At 37.9% G+C, this 23,064-nt stretch overlaps 1 protein-coding gene across 12 annotated transcripts in view; it reads right to left on the bottom strand.

The window, feature by feature from the left end:
* Positions 1-23,064, bottom strand: part of AK9 (adenylate kinase 9) — a 145,580-nt gene that overhangs the window by 77,488 nt on the left and 45,028 nt on the right. For 9 of the 12 annotated variants that reach the window (XM_045058599.1, XM_045058594.1, XM_045058600.1 and 6 more), the window contains 5 exons: positions 21,017-21,115; positions 20,835-20,930; positions 15,679-15,842; positions 4,820-4,976; positions 3,897-4,011 (listed from right to left, as the gene is read on the bottom strand). In XM_045058599.1, the coding sequence (XP_044914534.1) occupies positions 3,897-4,011; positions 4,820-4,976; positions 15,679-15,842; positions 20,835-20,930; positions 21,017-21,115 (631 nt within the window). Of the gene's footprint in view, positions 1-3,896; positions 4,012-4,818; positions 4,977-7,159; positions 7,240-15,678; positions 15,843-20,834; positions 20,931-21,016; positions 21,116-23,064 lie in introns of those variants that run through there. The other 3 variants (XR_006598615.1, XM_023254235.2, XM_045058602.1) reach the window with 3 other exon arrangements.

Consider the following 23,064-nt stretch of genomic DNA (forward strand, 5'->3'; position numbering starts at 1 on the left):
ACATCTCACAATGTTACAGTATTTGAGGCTTATGATGGTAAAAAATAGAGTAAGTTGTGTATAATGTTCATTATACTTTTTAACTTTACACTGTAAATGTTTACTTTGCTGATATTGAAGTCAGTTAATTTTCCAGGTTTTTTTTCCCCCCAGTTTTTTTCTTTTTTTTTGGTAAGGAAAGCTGCAATGTTACACTTTAAAAAACTTTGGCTGTTAATTGGGAAATTTGTCAAAATTAATAAAGGATTGTCTCACTCCAATTTGAAAAGGTAAATGGGAGAAGTTGGACCATTTTCCCTTCGGATTAAGTGGAAAATGTTCACAAAATAATGTTAAGTGACAAAAAAGCATAATATAAAACTATGTATAATCTAATTTTAATTTTGTACTTAAAATTTATATAAATCATGATCAAAAGATTAGAAGAAAACTAGTCAAACTGTTCACAGTAATTATCTCTGGATGCTGGCATTATGAGATTTTTTTCTTTTACTTATCATTTTTTGCATTTAAAAATTTTCTAGGGGCGCCTGGGTGGCTCAGTCAGTTAAGTGTCCGACTTCGGCTCAGGTCATGATCTCACGGTTCATAAGTTTGAGGGCCGTGTCGGGCTCTGTGCTGACAGCTCAGAGCCTGGAGCCTGCTTCCGATTCTGTGTCGCCCCCTCTCTTTCTACCACTCCCCTGCTTGTGTGCTGTCTCTCTCTCTCTCTCTCTCAAAGGTGAATAAACATTTAAAAAATGATAATAAAATAAAATAAAAATTTTCTATATTGAATAAATAGGTAATTATCTTTGTAATCAGAAAAATTATTTCCTTATTTCCATTCAACACAGTAATAATGAAATTTGGAGACTTGAAATATAAAAATATAAATATCTGGAGAGAATCTGTTTTTCACTAGGGCTGAAGTACTAAGCCTGCCTTCATGATGAAGACAGGTATAAGGAAAGCTAGTAAAGTGATGAAGTAAAGCAATACTTGTTAAAATTAAAATTTGTATACCTTTGACCTAAAATTCTATATCTAGGAATTAACTCTCGAGAATTGACATACTACTGTACAAAGACACATGAATAAGAGTGTCGATTGCATTTAAAAAAAAAACAAAACCAAAAAATTGTATCAAGTATTCACCAACAGGGGATGAATTAAGTAGAGCCTATTCATACTGGTTGCCCACGCTGGGGCAGTTTTTCTGACTGTTCTGTAAATCTGTCCTTCTCCATATTCAGTGTTCTTTGCATCCTTTTCTCCATCTTGTGAAAATCTAATTATTTCTATTCTTTTCAAAAGACACTGCTATACTTCTTTTGCCAACAGATGTATTTCTTGTTACTAGGGAATGTTCTCTCATTTAGGTATTCTAAATCCTGCAATCTCGCCTGCAGTCGTGGTGTAATTCGAGTTCTCTTTGTTCATGACCCGGGCCTCTGAGACTCCTGGATATTCTTTCTTCACCCCTTCCCCATTTGACTGTGTGCCCATCAGCAGTCATCCTGTTTATTTCAGGCAGGGCTCTTTTGTGAACCTTTCCTTGTCCACAGCCTAAATATAGTAAGCCACTGCTAAGAATCTAAGACTTGACAAGAATGAGGAAGAATTTTGCTGTCAGTTGTTAGTCACTTCTACAAAACCACTTGGATAAATGAGTCAAAGACAAAATGGAAGGACAGAAATTATCTTGGACTTGACTGGCACATCTGTAAACTGCTGCTATAAAAGCTGCAGAATTCGGGGCGCCTGGGTGGCGCAGTCGGTTAAGCGTCCGACTTCAGCCAGGTCACGATCTCGCGGTCTGTGAGTTCGAGCCCGCGTCAGGCTCTGGGCTGATGGCTCAGAGCCTGGAGCCTGTTTCCGATTCTGTGTCTCCCTCTCTCTCTCCCCCTCCCCCGTTCATGCTCTGTCTCTCTCTGTCCCAAAAATAAATAAACGTTGAAAAAAAAAAATTAAAAAAAAAAAAAAAAGGCTGCAGAATTCAGTGTGTCTGTAGATATTTGGCCCAAGTTGTAATTTTTAATCCTGTTAATTTTATCTCCTTTCCAACTGAGATGCAAGGCCTGTAAATTACTTTTCTTTTTTCTTTTTAACAGTTTTAAATTTCATTCTCTCCAGCATATGAAAAAATGTTTGTTTAAAAATACTCATGTTGAATTTTTAAAATATAGAAATTAGAAAATATACAGAACATATAAAGATGCAGAAAAGCTTGTTTCAATCTGGGCAAATCTTTGCCTGTAAGAAGTTTACAAAGATGTGACAATTTGGAATCAAAAGAGGTTAACAATTGATTATAGAGACAGCTCACAGAGTTCCATAGGATAAAAGGGAAATGAAGGTAGAGTAGGGAGAAAGTGGAGTTCTCTTTTCCTTTTTTAAAAAAATGATACATGTGGGGCGCCTGGGTGGCTTAGTCAGTCAAGTGTCCCGACTCCTGGTTTTGGCTCAGGCATAATCTCAAGGTTGTGGGATCAAGCCCTGCGTTGAGCTCTATACTGACAGAGTGGAACCTGCTTGGGATTCTCTCTCTCCTCCCTCTGTTCCCCCTGCTATGCATGCACTCTCTCCCTCCCTCTCTCTCACTCTCTCTCTTTCAAAAAAAAGATACATGTATATGTAGTATGTATTCTAAATTATCTCCTTAAAATGTTGCAGACCTTCAGTCTAAAAACCACATGAACTTTGTTTTACTCTTGTGTTAATATCTTCATCTGTTCTCAAATATTTCCATTTCTCATACACTGGGAAAAAACTAGGTAATCCCTTAAACCTTAGCAGATGGTAGCTCCATTTATAAGAAAACTTATAAAAGTTGAAAGCAAATGTAATACATTTGTAATTATTGTCTGAATCAATATCTTGTACTCAATATATCAAACACTTTTATTAAATAACCTAACTAAATTATACTTCATATATTTTGGTATTGAGTTCTCAAAGGAATGGCTAACTTAGATGAAGAGTAAACACTGAAAAAAAAATCCCTCTGACATACACTTATCAGTTATCTGCCTCCCCTGCCCCTCATTATGTGCCTCCCAGCTTCATAATTTCTAGAGTTCAAAGAGGCTCCTAAATCCCAGCTCTAACTGCTGATATCTGAAGGGAAAAGGAAATAGCATTCGAGAAAGCTCCTGTCTATAGGTGTTGTCCTTAACGGCAGGAGCTTTGGTGGATTAGCATAAAGAAATTTAATTCTTACATTATCACTTTGAGAAGCAGGAATCCCAGTGGATGAATTACAATCTAAAGCACGTTTCAGCAAGAAAGAACAATTAGCAAACTAAGTCACTGCTTCTTTTCATATTTTATTCTCCGATCTGAAGAACCTGATAGTTTATTAAAGTTTAGTTCTTGACCCTGCCATGGACAAATAGATAGGTGCTCACATTTGTAAAAGCGCTTCATTGCACCCAGACTGGAAAATAAACTTTGATGCTGAGCCTGCCAACTATAAATAATTAGTCTTGTTTTCTCCTTATGTAGAACATAGTCAGGGTTCAGATTTTAGTTATTTCACACAAGTGTACTTTCATGTACTTTTTATCATGTTATTCTTCAATTTGTGGATACTAGTCAGCGAAATTATTTAAGTCACAGACAAATATGGTAAAAAAAAGTCTTGCTTGTGCTCAGTTTTTTTTTTACAGTGTCTTTTGAGAGTCAACATCTGATCTAGAGTAAGTTTGATTTCGGGCTGAGAAAACATGCCCAACTCGGTACTTTGGAGAATCTGAAAGTTATTTGTAAAACTACTGTTTGTTTTGTTTTGTTTTTTAAGAATTGGGTCTACTTAGTGGACCACTGTTTTGTTATTAAAGATATTTCATAAATGTAGCTTGTAAATAGATATAAAAGATTCGTTAACTTGTTTTATTAAGCCAGGCAGATTTTACCTTGCTTCTTCTTCCTCTTTTTTTTTCTTTTGTAGTTCATCTAATAATCTTTCCAAAATCTTAGAGTCAATTTCAGGTTTATTCTCTAAATACAGTCTATTCAGTAAATATTTTCCTGAAATATAAAGAGAATAACATTAACTTTGAAGCTCTATAAAATACAGTGAGATATATTTTGGAAATTAACAATGAAAAATTATTTCTGCCTAAATCCAAATACATTTTCCTTTAAACATTTATCTAAGTAGAGCCCTGGTTCTTTAAAATACTGAGACCATCTCAAATCCTTTCTAAGAGATATATATTGGCATGTTAAAAATAATTAAAACATGAAAAGAGATAATATATTTCCCCCCCTTGAAACTCTTTTCAAATATATTTCCTTAAAAGGCAAGATGACAGAATATTCTTAGCCCCCATGTCAAAAATTAGTTAACCATAAGTGTAGGGGTGTATTTCTGGGCTCTTTATTCTAGGTGTCAGTTTTTATGCCAGTACCATACTGCTTTGATTATTATAGCTTTGTCCAAAGGGATGGAATAGTTAAAATTGAGTTCTTCTATCTTTATATATTTAATATTTCCCATTTGAGGTGAATAAGAACAGGTATATAGTCTCTACTCTCAGCCTTATATATTTCTCATTTAGAAGTTATAGTGCTGACTGGGAATGGGGTGTTAAACTGAGCACCAAAGAATAATTGTTCGGGCCTGATGGAACATCCAGGGATCCAGCATGCTATCCCTGGCCATCTACTTGGTGAATGGATGTCTCATTTTGTGTACCTCTAAGTCATGAAGGGATTGTTGGGGTGGAATATGTACCTAGGGAGAGTGGAGAGTTTTCCATTTTGTATTGTAACTAAACATATTATCATCAAGAAAAACTTCACTTTCAAATTTACATGATGAATATATACCAACCATTGTTTTCTGTATCTGATAAGCAGATTACTAAATCAGGTATAATTCCTTTCTCGACTAAGACTATCCACAGTTCTTTTATAATAGGGCAGTTGTCCAGGATCCATCCTCCATGTTTTGGGGCGCTAGAAGACCTATTTGTGTTTTCTTCAACAGCCTGTTAAGAATGACACACTGGTATTACCATCACAGCCACAGAAGTCAAGGATACTCTTTGATGTATCATTTTTGTGGACCTTAACCAATTATCTTTCAAATTCTCACTGGAAAGAAAAAAAAGAATCAGTTCATTTTAAAAGGGAAAATTCTAAGGAAATCAACTAAGTTTTAAAAATTAAGAATGGGAAGCAAAAGCCTTTATTAAATACATAGAACAATACATTTTTGCTATATACTATTCAGTATTATATATATATATATATATGTATATTTTTAGAGAGAGAGAGAGCATGTGCGTGCACACGTACATGAGTGGTAGAGGGGCAGAGAGAGAGAGAGAATCTCAAGCAGGTTCCACGCTCTGCATGGAGCTCAATGTGGGGCTCAATCCCACAACCCTGGGAATATGACCTGAGCCAAAATCAAGAGTCAAGTGCTCAACTGATAGAGTCACCCAGGCACCCCTGTTATTTAGTATTATAGAATTCAGATCCTGACTTAGGAGGTTTTAGGTACCAAGGGTCCATGAGTCTGCATTTCTAACATGCTCCCAGGTGACAGTTGTCCCTGGGCCACCTTTTGAGTAGCAAGGGCCCAGTCCAGCTTGCCTGTTTTAGTGACAACACTCTTCATTTCCCTTTTGCTTTTCATCCCTCATTGTGAGAGCTGAGAATGTACTGAGATGGTTGCTAAAAGCAGTAAGAGGAATCGGGGCAAAACAAAACTTGCAGGTGCTTAGGGAGTTCTGCTAAACTCTGCCCCCAACCCTCCTCCCTCAGTGCAGTAGCAACAAACTCAACACGAGCATGGAAATTAGTGATGTGGATCTGTGAATACACCTACTCTGAGGGTTTCAAGTTTGTGTGTCACCAGGTAATCATAGGATGTTAGAAGTGAAAGGGGAAGAGATGTCACGAGGATGGGTATGACTCCCTGGCCTCTGCAGAATTTAAGATTACCTACTTTTCGAATCTCCATCTCAGTGAAGAGTCTTTTAAAAAAAGAATTTTAAACACTTTGAAATTCTTAACATAGAGAATTAGAGAAAAAGAGAAAGCTATAAAAAAGAAGTATAAATGAAAATAAGTCAGACAGAGAAAGACAAATACTATACAATCTCACTTATATGTAGAATCTAAAAAGATGAACTCATAGAAACAGGAAATAGGTATGTGGTGGCCAGAGGCAGGGGTGGGGGTGGGGGAATGAGTGTAGGGGATCAAAGGTACAAATGTACTGTTATAAGATGAATAAGTCCTAATACAGTGCTATATGTCAAATACAACTCAATAGGGGTGCCTGGGAGGCTCAGTCAGTTGAGCGTTTGGCTTCAGCTCAGGTCATGATCTCACAGTTTGTGAGTGCGAAACCGGTGTTGGGCTCTGTGCTGTCAGCTCAGAGCCTGGAGCCCGCTTTAGATTCTGTGTCTCCTTCTCTCTCTGCTCCTCTCCTGCTTACATTCTGTCTCTTTCTCCCTCACAGATAAATAAACATTAAAAAAAATTAAAAAGAAACAAAAAGAACTCAGTAAAACTGAAAAAAAAAGAAATATAAATGGTTAATGAAAAAAATTATTTTTGTTTTTATTTTTGAGAGAGAGAGAGAGAAAGAGAGCAAGCATGTGAGTGGGGGAGGGGCTGAGAGAGAGAGAATCCCAAGCAGGCTCTGCACCGTCAGTGTGAAGCCTGATGCTGGCTTGAACTCATGAACTGTGAGATCATGAGCAGAGCCGTAATCAAGAGCTGGATGCTCAACCGACTGAGTCACCCAGATGCCCCAACGGGTAATGAAAATTTTGCTGTCCAGTTTCAAGATATGAAAAATAAAGCAACACCAAGAGATGCAATTTATAATTTCTCCATCTCACTCAATGGTTTTGAAAAAATTTAATACCTTTGTAATATATATTTTTTTATTTTGGAGAGAGAATGAGCACACGGGCAAGGGTGAGGGGCAGCGAGAGAGAGTGAGAGAGAATCTCAAGCAGGCTCCACACTCAGCATGGAACTCAACGCAGGGCTCAAACTCATGAACCATGAGACCATCCCCTGAGCTGACATCGAGAGTCGGATGCTCAAACGACAGAACCACCCAGGCACCACCCTTCATAGTATTTTATCAAATGAATAGATCTTATTTTGTTTAATTATTCTCTTACTGTTAAATGTTTACATCACTTACGATTTTAATATAACACTGTGATGAACATCTGTATATATAAATCCTTGCCCAAATGTTATGTATTTCTTCAGGTCAGATTCCTTAGGTCAAAAGGCATAAAAGAATGAACATTTTAAAGGCTTTTCACACACACCGACACATTGCTTCCAAAACATCTGTATCAATTTTCACTCTCCCTATGTGACTATCTCATTATAGCCTCACTAGTATAGATTATTATGCATTTTAAAAAATCTTTGGCAATTTGACAGGTAAGAATCTGTATCCCACAGTTTTAAGTTTCATATTTTTATCAAAATTTGAACATGAAAATTTTCAATGAACCATTTGCATTTCTTCTTTGATGAAATAATCTGTTTATACCTTTTGCCCGCTTTTATATTAGGGTACTCTATTTTCCTTGATTTGTGAGAAATATTTATATTAAGGAATTAATATGTCATTATTTATTATGAATGCTTGCCCTAGTTTGATCTTTGTCCTAAAATTATGATTCTCATGTTTGTTTGTTTTTTCTTCATAGAGAGAATCACTATTAAATAGCCTCTTCGTTGAGATTTTGCTTGAAGAGTTTTCCCACTGTGTTTGCGAAGGTCTAAATGCAGAAGTTATATTTCTGACTTGACCTCAAGTGACTCTAAGGGAAGAGAGAAGGGAAACATTATGGGCACGTGACACTGCTTCAGGAAAGGAAGTCACTGAAACAGGGCAGGGGGAAGGTGCTGCTGTTGCTGAAGTGGCACAAGGCACTCGGGCCTGGACATTTCAAAGCTGAGGGGAGGAAAGTTTCAGGAGGCAAGGACCTGGGTGCCTGAGGATACACGTTTTGGATGTATAGGTAAAACAGCTTCGGTGTAGGAATCTGTTGAGGGAGATTCCCCAGTTGAGATCACTGTGGAGAGAAGGGGGAACCTGCCTTAGGATTTCATATCTGAAAGAACTCCTGAGTGTGCGGCCCAGCAGAGTGAAGGCGGGACTCTGAGCCTGGAGACTGCGCTTTGCAGGGCAAGTGGTAGGGAGGGGGCCCCTTTGTGCTTGGTCTGTGTCTGGCCCCGCTGTCACCAGAGTCATGGAAGTGGGCTCTCAGGTGTCTGAGTGCTGAAAATAGTGTCACTCTCTTTGGACATCCTCAGGGAAGGGGTGAGTGAGAGAAAGTAATATTTAGAAAAATGATGTAACATTTAAATGCACTATTCATCTTTCTATCCTTTTGTGATTTTAACTTAATAAATTTTCCCCTGTATTTAATGCTGTTTTAGATTCCCTTATTCGATGTTATTTCATGTTCACTTTTAATCACTTGTGAATATATATATTATATACACATACATATATGTTTCTCACTTGTATAAACCAATATTTATCACTGTGAAAAATATCTAGAGAGAGAGAGAGATTGAGAGAAGGGACTGGGAGAATCAGAGGAAGCAGGACATGACACAGAGAGACAAGGGAGGCGCAGAAAAACATAATGACCATGTGACGAACACAGGTACAAGGGCAGAAATGGAGATGTTTTAGAGCAATAGCTGTGTGACCATGGAAGCAGAGCAAGACTGATGTATCACATAGAGAAGACTACAGTGACTAAAGAAATAGGTTGTGGATATGATACGCAGCCAGATAAGTCATGGGCTGAACAACATACAGCGGCAGGTTCGACCCGAAAGCCCCACTTCCCTTGACGTTGTTCTCGAGACATTTTTCTGCTAGGTACTGGGCAAATACCTTCGGTATAGTCTGTGTAACAGCTTCAGTTATCACAAGTGTGCAGAGAGATAGGAGCAGAAAAAAGTTCCCAGTGTTCCCCAGCCTCTGTTGTTGTGTGCTCTGTAGCCAGTCAAGACAGAAACCAGGGAAAAGTGCAAATGATTTAGCATGGAAAAAACTTCTGTGCATTCGCCATTGCAAGGGAGTGACTCTTATTTCCCTTTGGTAGAAATGATACCTATCATTATTTCTGTATTTTTAAGACTTTAAAATACTGTTAAACTATAACTCTAAAAGATTCTAAAAATACCGAGATACAGATGCGGTTTCAGAAGCCTCCTTAACCCATCACTCTAGGGAGCCATGCCTAACTGTTCCATTTGCAAATGAAATAAAACCTATTCCCGTTTCCTGGACTGGATCATCCGTTAGGCCCAAGTGCACCTGTTCTGCACATGGGCTGTGAGCTTCAGATAAGAAAGTGAAATTAGTGGGAAGCAAAATGGGAAAACAGGATACAAAAATGATTGCAGGAACAACAATTGGAAAATAAAATACAACCACAACGGTATCTAAAATAGCATCAAAATACATTACATACCTAAGAATAAACCTAATGAGAGATACTGAAGACCTCTATCCTGAAAACTACAAAACAATGCTGGGAGAAATTACAGAGCTACAGTAGTTAGTATGTGTGGTACTGGAACACAGATAAACAAATACGTCAATGGAACAGAATAGAGTGTCCAGAAATAGACCACACAGATAGGGCCACTTTATTTTTTAATTTTTATTTACTTTTAAAGTTTATTTATTTAGAGAGAGAAAGAGAGCATGCGAGAGGGGGGGCAGAGAGAGAGGGAAAGAGAGAACCTCCAGCAGGCTGTTCTGCACTGTCAGTGCTATTCCTGACACAGGGCTTGAGCTCATGAACCAGGAGATCATGACCTGAGCCAAAATCAAGAGTTGGATGCTTAACCCACTGAGCCACCCTGGCGCCCCAGGGTCACTTGATTTATGATAGTGGGGAAAGGTTGGTCTTTTCAATAAATGGTGCCAGAATACAGCTGGATATTTGTATTAGAAAAAAATGAACCTTGATCCTCATGTTGTGGGTTTAAAAAAATCCATGTAAAAGTATGTATGTATATATTTATTATTATTTGTTACTGAAGTACAACTGACATACAATATAATATTAGTTTCAGCTATACAATATAGTGATTCTGCAATTATATACATTACAAAATAAAGTTTATAATTATTTACCATGATAATAAAAATGTAGTCACCCTCTGTCACCATACAAAGTTATTACAATAGTGCTGATTACATTCCCTATGCTGCACTTTTCATCCCTTTGACTGATTTCTTTTTTTATTTTTATTTTTTACTTTTAATGGCCTTAGTTTTATTTATTTATTTTTTTAATTTTATTTTTTAAAAACTTACATCCAAATTAGTTAGCATATAGTGCAACAATGATTTCAGGAGTAGATTCCTTAGTGTACCTTACCCATTTAGCCCATCCCCTCTCCACACCCCCTCCAGTAATCCTCAGTTTGTTCTCCATATTTATGAGTCTCTTATGTTTGGTCCCCCTCCCTGTGTTTATATTATTTTTGTTTCTCTTCCCTTATGTTCATCTGTTTTGTCTCTTAAAGTCCTCATATGAGTGAAGTCATATGATATTTGTCTTTTCTGACTAATTTCACTTAGCATAATAGCCTCCATTTCCATCCATGTAGTTGCAAATGGCAAGATTTCCTTCTTTTTGATTGCTGAGTAATACTCTATGGTATATATATATATATATATATATATATATATATATATATATCACATCTTCTTTATCCATTCATCCATCAATGGACATTTGGGCTCTTTTCCATACTTTGGCTATTGTCCATTAGCTTCTATAAACATTGGGGTGCATGTGTCCCTTTGAAACAGCACACCTGTATCCTTTGGATAAATACCTAGTAGTGCAATTGCTGAGTTATAGGGTGGTTCTATTTTTAATTTTTTGAGGAACCTCCATACTGTTTTCCAGAGTGGCTGCACCAGTTTGCATTTCTACCAGCAGTGCAAAAAGGTTCCTCTTTCTCTGCATCCTTGTCAACATCTGTCATTGCCTGAGTTGTTAATGTTAGCCATTCTGACTGGTGTGAGGTGGTATCTTATTGTGGTTTTGATTTGTATTTCCCTGATGATGAGTGATGTTGAGCATTTTTTCATGTGTCAGTTGGCCATCTGGATGTCTTCTTTGGAAAAGTGTCTGTCCATGTCTTTCGCCCATTTCTTCCCTGGATTATTTGTTTTTTGGGTGTTGAGTTTGATAAGTTTTTTTATGGATTTTGGATACTAACCCTTTATCCATATGTCATTTGCAAATATCTTCTCCCGTTCCATTGTTTGCCTTTTAGTTTCGCTGATTGTTTCCTTTGCTGTGCAGAAGCTTTTTATTTTGATGAGGTCCCAATACTTCATTTTGCTTTTGTTTCCTGTCTCCAGAGACATGTTGAATAAGAAGTTGCTGCGGCTGAGGTCAAAGAGGTTTTTGCCTGCTTTCTCTTCAAGGATTTTGATGGCTTCCTGTCTTACATTTAGGTCTTTCATCTATTTTGAGTTTATTTTTGTGTATGATGTAAGAAAATGGTCTAGGTTCATTCTCCTGCATGTCGCTGTCCAGTTTTCCCAACACTATTTGCTGAGGAGACTGTCTTTATTCCATTGGCTATTCTTTCCTGCTTTGTCAAAGATTAGTTGGCCATATGTTTGTAAATCCATTTCCGGGTTCTCTATTCTGTTCCATTGATCAAGGTGTCTGTTTTTCTGTCAGTACCATACTATCTTGATGATTACAACTTTGTAATATAGCTTGAAGTCTGGGATTGTGATACTTCCAGCTCTGGTTTTCTTTTTCAGGATTGCTTTGGCTATTCAGGGTCTTTTCTGGTTCCATACAAATTTTAGGATTGTTTGTTCTAGCTCTGTGAAGAATGCTGGTGTTATTGTGATAAGGATTGCACTGAAGGTGTAGATTACTTTGGGTAGTATCGACATTTTAACAATATTTGTTCTTCCAATCCATGAGCATGGAATAATTTTCCATTTTTTTGTGTGTCTTCTTCCATTTCTTTCATAAGCTTTCTATACTGTATAGTTTTCAGTGTATAGTTTTTCACCTCTTTGGTTAGATTTATTCCTAGGTATTTTATGGTTTTTGGTACAATTGTAAATGGGATCAATTCCTTGATTTCTCTTTCTGCTGCTTCATTATTGGTGTATAGAAATGCAACCAACTTCTGTGCATTCATTTTATATCCTGCCACTGCTGAATTCATGGATTGGCAGTTTTATCTAGCAGTTCTTTGGTAGAATCTTTTGGGTTTTCTATATAGAGTATCATGTCATCTGTGAAGAGGGAAAGTTTGACTTTCTCCTTGCTGATTTGGATGCCTTTTATTTCTTTGTATTGTCTGATTGCTGAAGTTAGGACTTCCAACACTATGTTGAATAACAGTGGCAAGGGTGAACATCTCTGTTATGTTGCTGACATTAGGGGGAAAGCTCTCAGTTTTTCCCCATGGAGGATGATATTAGTGGTGGGTCTTTCGTATATAACCTTTATGATCTTGAGGTATGATCCTTCTATCCCCACTTTCTTGAGGTTTTTATCAAGAAAGGATGCTGTATTTTGTCAAATGCTCTCTCTGCATCTATTGAAAGGATCATCTGGTTCTTGTCCTTTCTTTATTAATGTGATGTATCACATTGATTGATTTATAGATATTGAACCAGCCCTGCATCCCAGGTATAAATCCCACCTTTATAATGGTGAATAATTCTTTCAATGTATTGTTGGATCCGGTTGACTAGTATGTTGTTGAGAATTTTTGCATCCATGTTCATCAGGGAAATTAGTCTATAGTTCTCCTTTTTACTGGGGTCTTTGTCTGGTTTTAGAATCAAGGTAATGCTGGCCTCATAGAATGAGTTTGGAAGTTTTCCTTTCATTTCTATTTTTTGGAATAGTTTCAAAAGAATAGGTATTAACTCTTCTTTAAATGTTTGGAAGAATTCCCCTGGAAAGCCATCCAACCCTGGGCTCTTGTTTTTACGGAGATTTTTGATTACTAATTCAATTTCTTTACTGGTTTTGGGTCTGTACAAATTTTCTATTTCTTCCTGTTTCAGTTTTGGTAGTTTGTATGTTTCTAGGGATTTGTCCATTTCTTCCAGATTGCCCAAATTATTGGCATATAATTGCTCATAATACTCTCTTATTATTGTTTGTATTCCTGCAGTTGGTTGTGATCTCTTCTCTTTCATTTTTGATTTTATTTATTTGGGTCCTTTCCTTTTTCTTTTTGATCAAACTGGCTAGGGGTTTATCAATTTTGTTAATTCTTTCAAAGAACCAGCTCCTGGTTTCATTGCTCTGTTCTACTGATTTTTTGTTTTTGTTTGGTTTCGATAGCATTGATTTCTGCTCTAATCTTTATTGTTTCCCATCTTCTGTTGGTTTGGGGTTTTATTTGCAGTTCTGTTTCCAGCTCTTCAAGGTGTAAGGTTAGGTTGTGTATCTGAGACCTTTTTTCCTTCTTTAGGAAGGCCTGGGTTGCTATATACCTCTCTCTTATGACTGCCTTTGTTGCATCCCAGAGGTTTTGGACTGTGGTGTTATCATTTTCATTGGCTTCTATGTACTTTTTAATTTCCTCTTTAACTTCTTGGTTAACCCATTCATTCTGTAGTAGGATGTTCTTTAATCTCCAACTATTTGTTGTCTTTCCAAATTTTTCTTGTGGTTGATTTCGTTTCATAGTGTTGTGGTCTGAAAATATGTGTGGTAAGACCTCGATCTTTTTGTACTTGTTGAGGGCTGATTTGTGTCCCCAGATGTGATCTATTCTGGAGAATGTTGCATGTGCACTCGAGAAGAATGGTATTCCACTGCTTTAGAATGAAACTTTCTGAATATATCTGTCAAGTCCATCCAGCCCAGTGCGTCATTCAAAGCCATTGTTTCTATGTTGATTTTCTTCTTAGATGATCTGTCCATTGCTGTCAGATCATGATCCCAGCATTGTGGGATCGAGACCCACACTGAGCATGGAGCCTGTTTAAGACTCACTCAGGACACCTGGGTGGTGCAGTGGGATAAGCATCTGACTTCGGCTTAGGTCATGATCTCATGATTTGTGAGTCTGAGCCCCGTGTTGGGCTCTGCACTGACAGCTCAGAGCCTGGAGCTTACTATGAATTCTTTGTCTCCCTCTCTCTCTCTGCCCCTCCCCCACTTGTGCATGTTCTCTCTCTCACTCTCTCTAAAAAATAAACGTTAAAAAAAAGATTCTTCCTGTCTCTCTCTCCCTCTGCCCCTCCCCCACCACTGGCGCTCATGCATTCTCTCTTTTAAATAAAATAAATAAATAATTAATTAATTTAAAAAAATCTAATGTGACTTAAACTCCTCCACAATCCCAGAGTGGCAGTTTATTATCTAGTGACACTACATACATTCCTATATATATCAGAAATGCTTTGGTACTCCCTGTAGATTTGTATCCTCCAGAATAAACTCTGAAGAGAATGGAGAAATTTTTCCGTGAAGGGTCAGGATGGGGCTTCCATCATGCTAAAGACCTGCTTCACTTGTATGTCTCTCCTCTGGGATGCTCTGTCTCACCTTCCATGCAGAGATGACCATCTTGACCTTAGTGGGATTCCTACACCTTGCACATATCTCCTTATCACTTAGTACATGATAGCTCATTTCATCAGCCTTCCCCACCTGACTGATGGCTCCTTAAAGAGTTGCGTTTAATTCATCTTCATAGCCCTAGAATCTAGCATATTAAAGGGCAAGCAGTAGGTTGTCAGAATGTTTCTTTTTTTTTTAATTTTTTTAAGTTTATTTATTTATTTGGAGGTTGGGAGGGGAGAGAGCACAGTGGGGGAGGAATAGAGAGAGGGAAAGAGAGAATCCCAAGCAGGCTCTGTGCTGTCAGTGCAGAGCCTGATGTGGGGCTCAAACTCACAAACCATGAGATTATGACCTGGGCTGAAATCAAGAGCTGGACACCTAACCGACTGAGCCACCCAGGCACCCCTGTCAGAATGTTTCTGAAGGAATCAGTTGATGACAAAACAGCCTGAAGACATGCAGAAGAAGTTGAAAGATCTCTATGGGAAGCTCAGAGGGGGACAGCAATTCATCCTGGGTACAGTCTGGGACTCAAGGAGCCTACCCAATGTGTTATAGAGTGGTGCTATACTCTCAAAATATTTTTTTTCTCCTCCCAACATTTAATTATATCACTTTCAAATTACATAGAAATGCCAAAGAAATTCATTGAGAGTCCAAAACAGATTTGTTGTCTTTGACTGTTGCTCTGCATGCTTACTCAAGGTCCCTGTACAAAACAGACCCATATGGATATCTTGTTCTTAGAGATAAACCTGGTTTGCCATCAGTAAGACAAAGCATCTGAGGCTTCATTTTCCCCTTAGATTGGAAAATCACTTGTGTGTCCATCCATTTCCCCTATGAACACATGTTCAAGGTGGTTGGATGAAATAATTTAGCTATGGAGTAAAATTTGTCTTGGTTAACAACTAATTAGCTCATAGATGAAATATCTATTTTGGCACTGGCTTCCTATGCACCATATTTTAACCAACTGAACTCAGTTAAACAAAAGTTAATAAAGAATTAATTCCAAAGCTATGAAATTATATTGCATAGTTGTTGAAATTAAAAATCACTAAGCATAAACGTTTGGATCTGGATTTCTTACCTCTTTGATGATTTCCTCTAAGATTTCAGCATGTTTTTCATATGGATGTTCAAAGTTCATATCCTTTGTCATTTTTACAGTCTCCTCTATTATAGAAAGAACCTCTGGATGATCTGCAGTTACCTCTTCTATTGAGTCTTCTGTTGAATCTAAAGTAAAATAACCTAATGCCATTAATAATTTTAGTGGGCAATGCTATTTGCAATAGAACATGATAGTTAATACTTGACCCCCCGAAATAGTATCTTTGTGTTTATTGCTGTACATGCTCCAAGAAGGGGGAAATAGTCTAGGGAGGAAATGTTAAGTTAGGAAACACAAAACATCAGAGCAGTGGCTTATAGCTAGTGTTTTGGAACAAAAGTGAATGAGGTAAGAAGAAAATCACGTCCAGCAGGAGTCAAAACCCAGGAAGCCAGGTAGAAGAGGTAGAAACCAAAGGATTGTAGGGCTCAAGTTAAAATATGCGCATCTAGGGAATTAATCAGAAAACAAGAAGAATACTTCCAATTATAAGCATAAGACCACATGAAACAGTAAGTGGATAAGAAGTAGGCAGGTTGGCAGAGATGGAAGAATGGGTGGCACAGCCTGGTTTTTCTAGTGCTATACTTCATTCTTGTCCTCATTGCATGCTGAATGCCTCCTCACACAGCTGAGTTGGCTCATAGACTGCATCATGATATAAATATTCATCCATTCCTCTAATCAGGCAAGAGATTGGCAGCTCCACTTGACTCCTCTACCTCTGCCTTTCCAGTTGTGCTTCCTGAGCTGCTGCCTTAATGCTCCGTCCACCAGGGTCTCCTGCTAGAGCATAATTTATCCCAGCCCAGAAAAACTCCAAAGGGCTTTCAATGAGCAGCTTCTGCTGCCCTCTGCTGCGAAGTGAGGAATCTGTTCTTAGGGATGGAGAGAGCCAGCAGTTCCCAGGGAACCAGAGTGGAAGAGATGAGAACCCATGATGTTCCTGTAGCCTTGGGAAGGGGGCACGATGGGGCAGAAAGAGCCAGGCAAAGATACCAAATGCTCTCGAAGCTGCTAGTTGTTCACTCATTATCCATTCTTCTCGTCCTTAGTAACAGAATCCGGATTTTGTTGGGGTCAGCAATGTGTCCAGCTAAAAACACTACATCTCCCAACTTCCCTTATAGCTTAGATAGCCCATAGGTAAGATGTGAGCATATTTTTTTTCGTGGTGAGACTTCCTGTCACTTCATTAAAGAAGAATAATTCAAAAGAAAAGCGGTGGGGCGCCTGGGTGGCTCAGTTGGTTAAGCGCCCAACTCTTGATTTTGGCTCAGGTCATGATGTCACTTGGGTCAGTGAGATTGAGCCCCGCCTCGTTCCTCGGGGGTTCCGTGCTGTCAGTGAGGATTCTCTCCCCCATCTCTCTGCCTGTCCCCCACATGTTCTCACTCTCTCAAAATAAACTTTTTAAACAATTTAAAAAAATAAAGAGGAATACCTCAACTGGGTGGAGTGCCAGTTTTTGTCCCTTACGTTTTTCCTCTTCCTGCTAAGCACACTGTTATGATGGCTAGAGCATCACTGGCCATCTTGTAACTTTTTCTGGTAGCCACATGCCAGGGATGGCAGAACAGAAAGATAGAGTCCCTGTTTCACTAAAACAATAAATCACATTTTCTTTTTTTCTGTGTTCTTGCATGTCTAACTGTTCATCATAGAGTAGCCTTTAAGACAGAACATTAACAATGTTATTTTTAAATCACATCTTTCTCCTTCAAAATTCTTAAGAAATTATTTATGATTTTTAGATCCACAATTGAAGTGAACCAAATAACCCAAATATGAATTTACCTTTTTAGGGGTCCAACTTAAGATTTTTTTAAATATTAAATATTAGTGGCTGAGAGCTACTTTCTTTTAGGTATTTTGTTTTGTTTTGTTTCTTGGTTTTTAAAGATGAATTTATTTTTTTTTATTTTTTTAATTTATATCCAAGTTAGTTAGCATATAGTGCAACAATGATTTCAGGAGTAGATTCCTTAATTCCCCTTACCCATTTAGCCCATCCCCCCTCCCACAACCCCACCAGTAACCCTCTGTTCTCCATATTTAAGAGTCTCTTATGTTTTGTCCCCCTCCCTGTTATTATATTATTTTACTTTCCTTCCCTTGTGTTCATCTGTTTTGTGTCTTAAAGTCCTCATATGAATGAAGCCATATGATATTTATCTTTCTCTGACTAATTTCACTTAGCATAATACCCTCCAGTTCCATCCATGTAGTTGCAAATGGCAAAATTTCATTCTTTTTGATTGCCGAGTAATACTCCATTGTGTGTGTGTGTGTGTGTGTGTGTGTGTGTGTGTATATATATATATATATATATATATACACACCACATCTTCTTTATTCATTCATCCTTCGATGGACAATTGGGCTCGTTCCATACTTTGGCTATTGCTGATAGTGCTTCTATAAACATTGGGGTTCACGTGCCCCTTTGAAACAGCATACCTGTATCCCTTGGATAAATACCAAGTAGTGCAATTGCTGGGTCATAGGGTGGTTCTATTTTTAATTTTTTTGAGGAACCTCCATACTGTTTTCCAGAATGGCTGCACCAGTTTGCATTCCCACCAGCAGTGCAAAAGAGATCCTCTTTCTCTGCATCCTCGCCAACATCTGTCATTGCCTGAGTTGTTAATGTTAGCCATTCTTACAGTTGTGAGGTGGTATCTTATTGTGGTTATGATTTGTATTTCCCTGATGATGAGTGATGTTGAGCATTTTTTCATGTGTCAGTTGGCCATCTGGATGTCTTCCTTGGAGAAGTGTCTATCCATGTCTTTTGCCCATTTCTTCACTGGATTATTTGTTTTTTGGGTGTTGAGTTTGATAAGTTGTTTATAAATTTTGGATACTAACCCTTTATCTGATATGTCGTTTGCAAATATCTTCTCTCATTCCGTCGGTTGCCTTTTAGTTTTGCCGATTGTTTCCTTTGCTGTGCAGAAGCTTTTTATTTTGATGAGGTCCCAATAGTTCACTTTTGCTTTTGTTTCCCTTACCTCTGGAGACGTGTTGAGTAAGAAGTTGCTGCGGCCAAGATCAGAGAGGTTTTTGCCTGCTTTCTCCTCGAGGATTTTGATGGCTTCCTGTCTTACATTGAGGTCTTTCATCCATTTTGAGTTTATCTTTGTGTCTGGTGTAAGAAAGTGGTCCAGGTCCATTCTTCTGCATGTTGCTGTCCAGTTTTCCCAGCACCACTTGCTGAAGAGACTGTCTTTATTCCATTGGATATTCTTTCCTGCTTTGTCAAAGATTAGTTGGCCATACGTTTGTGGGTCCATTTCTGGGTTCTCTATTCTGTTCCATTGATCTGAGTGTCTGTTTGTGTACCAGTACCATACTGTCTTGATGATTATAACTTCATAATACAGCTTGAAGTCCACAACTTAAGATCTTGACTAGAGCTTAGAAACTTCTTTTAAATGTAGATGTTCCACTGGTTTCATCTGTGAATAAAACACTGTTAACACCTAAAGAAGAGTATTAATTGTAGGTGATTCCCAAAGAAGAGTGTGGTATGGGACCAGGGAGCCAGGACTAGTGTTCCTAATTTTTTTAATTAAATTTACAATCATAGTAATCAAATAGGTAAACAATAGGGCACATAATATCAGCAGTGAAAAATAAAGATAGTGACTTAACCTATAACAAAACAAGAGTAATTTTGGTTTCATATAATGCCAATGGATCTAAATTGGAAAAAAAAATCAAATTTGCCCTTCCTGATGTAACTAACAGTCTCTTACCTCCAACAGGTAAAGGCTGTGCTTATCTCAGACAGATAGGGCAGGGAGAATGCTTTTATATGTGGGCATACTGGCAAGTGCTGGCATCACTCCAGCAGTAGGTAGAGGCCCTGATGCCTGCTTCTACCTTGGACTGCCTCCCTCAAAGAGAAAACAGACAGTATGGGGAAGGGGCTGTCTTTGTGTATTTGTCCTAGGAACTCTGCAGCAGCTGAGATGGGGCTCCCAGATGCTACTTGACCAAAATTTTAATGTCTGGGGTCTTCCTGTGAAGCGTGTGTGTGTGTGCGTGTGTGCGTGTGCGTGTTGGAGAAGTGCCATACATAATTGTCTGACAGTGCCCGGTTCAATTTCTATGATACTAAAATATACCACAGCCAAGCATACATCTGTCTGAATCAGGAGGGATCAACCAACCAAACGAACAAAACCCCAGCTCTATATCTTAAAACACAATAACTTAGAGATGCATTTTACTTATTTATTTATTTATTTATTTATTTATTCATTTATTTATTTTTATGTTTGTTTTGAGAGACAGAGAGTGTGAGTAGGACAGGGGCAGAGACACATAATCTGAAGCAGGCTCCAGGCTCTGAGCTGTCAGCACAGAGCCCGTCGCAGAGCTTGAACTTACAAACTGTCAGATCATGACCTGAGCTGAAGTCAGACACTTAACCGACCGAGCTACCCAGGCACCCCTACAGATATTTAAAACTAAATACCAAAAGGTTGGACCAATAGAAAAAAAAGCATATAAGTATATATTAAATCTCTGGTTGAGAGGAAGGCTTTGAAAGGTGTGAAAGTAAATGGAAGAAATAAACAAAGTGAAAGTAATGATTTGACTACAAATATATGAAAAATCCCTCTACTTTAAAAACAGCAAAATGATTTAAAAGACAAACCACCCAATGTGGAAAAAAATATAAAAAATAAGTTACTAATATAGCAAGTTATTGTAGAAACCATATAATTGATATAACAATCTGGAAAAATTAGCACAAGACCAAAATGGTCAACTCCGAAAAGAGGAAGTATAAATGGTTAACAAATATTAAAAATTATATTTCAGAAATAGTCAAATGAAAATTGAAATTATATTTAAAAGAGAATATATCAAGAAAACAATAGCACATATTTTGTATATTACTGTGGGAACATTATTTGGAATAACTTTTGTGCAAAGCAATCTGACTCTGTCTATAAAACTTCATACTCATTAAACTAGTGATTCCAACTATGTCACTATAAGTGTCCAATTTGGGGGATAATTTTAAGCTTCAATACAAACATGACAAAATATGAAATAAATGGAAATAAGATCCATAAGCATGGCATGAGTCACATTCATTTTGTTACCATCTTTACCAGTTTTAGAGGCTTGATCACCGAGGATATTTTCTGAATTCTTTTTGTCTTCACTGTCTTCTAAAGAGCTTTCTCTTTGGTATTCACGAGTGAACACTGCATGAAAGAATAATATGCTTTATCAGCTAATCTGTTTATAGTGGGAAAGATATGGCGAAGAACATCAGCAATATATTTATTACCATCTTCATCAAATGAAGACTGCATCTCTTCTAAGCTCTTATCCACATCAGTTGGGAACTTGTCAAACTCCTTCCTTTCAAGTTCTCTTAAAGTTGACTCTGTTGAAAGATAGTAATGGACTGTGTTAGCAAATATAGTCATGGGGTAGGGAGACAGGTATAGTGATTAAATCCTCCGCTTTTTAAAGACAGACAGACTTGTGTGTGAGTTCTGATTCAGACAGTGTGGCTTTGGCAAATCATTTGATCTCTGTTTCAATTTCTATTGGGCGAAATGAGGATTATCAAACTGAAAGCACTGTTGTAAGGATTAAATGAGATAATAGAAGCAAACACTTAGAAAATGCTTGGCACACAGAAGCCTAATCCATGTTGGCTGTCATTCCCTGTGTTATTATAGAATTTTCTATGTTAAAAAAAACCCTCAATATTCTCCACTGACAAATTTTTCTTAAAAGTATATTGGGAAAAAAGACAGTCTCTTTAACAAATGGTGCTGGGAGAACTGGACAGCAACATGCAGAAGATTGAACCTAGACCACTTTCTCACACCATTCACAAAAATAAACTCAAAATGGATAAAGGACCTGAATGTGAGACAGGAAACCATCAAAACCCTAGAGGAGAAAGCAGGAAAAGACCTCTCTGACCTCAGCCGTAGCAATTTCTTACTTGACACATCCCCAAAGGCAAGGGAATTAAAAGCAAAAATGAACTATTGGGATCTCATCAAGATAAAAAGCTTCTGCACTGCAAAGGAAACAACCAACAAAACTAAAAGGCAACCAACGGAATGGGAAAAGATATTTGCAAATGACATATTGGACAAAGGGCTAGTATCCAATATCTATAAAGAGCTCACCAAATTCCACACCCAAAAAACAAATAACCCAGTGAAGAAATGGGCAGAAAACATGAATAGACACTTCTCTAAAGAAGACATCTGGATGGCCAACAGGCACATGAAAAGATGCCAAACGTCACTCCTCATCAGGGAAATACAAATCAAAACCACACTCAGATATCACCTCACACCAGTCAGAGTGGCCAAAATGAACAAATCAGGAGACTATAGATGCTGGAGAGGATGTGGAGAAACGGGAACCCTCTTGCACTGTTGGTGGGAATTCAAACTGGTGCAGCCACTCTGGAAAACAGTGTGGAGGTTCCTCAAAAAATTAAAAATAGACTTACCTTATGACCCAGCAATAGCACTGCTAGGAATTTACCCAAGGGATACAGGAGTGCTGATGCATAGGGGCACTTGTACCCCAATGTTTATAGCAGCACTCTCAACAATAGCCAAATTATGGAAAGAGCCTAAATGTCCATCAACTGATGAATGGATAAAGAAATTGTGGTTTATATACACAATGGAATACTACGTGGCAATGAGAAAGAATGAAATATGGCCCTTTGTAGCAACATGGATGGAACTGGAGAGTGTTATGCTAGTGAAATAAGTCATACGGAGAAAGACAGATACCATATGTTTTCACTCTTATGTGGATCCTGAGAAACTTAACAGAAACCCATGGGGGAGGGGAAGGAAAAAAAAAGGTTAGAGTGGGAGAGAGCAAAAGCATAAGAGACTCTTAAAAACTGAGAACAAACTGAGGGTTGATGGGGGGTGGGGGGGGTGGGTGATGGGTATTGAGGAGGGCACCTTTTGGGATGAGCACTGGGTGTTGAATGGAAACCAATTTGACAATAAACTTCATATATTGAAAAAAAAACAATGAAAGAAAAAAGCATATTGGGAGTGAAATTAGCAAAACTAGGAAATTAGTGGAACTAGCAAGAAAATTCCAATTAAAATGATTTTAAGAACCCTACTGTCAGATTTAGAATAATTACTGAATTTGAAAAAGGAAAGGAAGAGATTTTTAAGTTTGCAGTATATAAGAGATGGCCTCTGTTTCTAAATTCCAGTGGAAGAAAGCAATTCGTGGCAAGACCTAAAATCTATGATTTCATGCCGTAATTTGATATGAAAGGAATCACTACAGACTCCAAGAAACATTACTGATCACTACTCTTCTTAACTG

The sequence above is a fragment of the Felis catus genome, chromosome B2 (genome assembly GCF_018350175.1).
Source record: "Felis catus isolate Fca126 chromosome B2, F.catus_Fca126_mat1.0, whole genome shotgun sequence".
Taxonomy (NCBI): Eukaryota; Metazoa; Chordata; class Mammalia; order Carnivora; family Felidae; genus Felis; species Felis catus.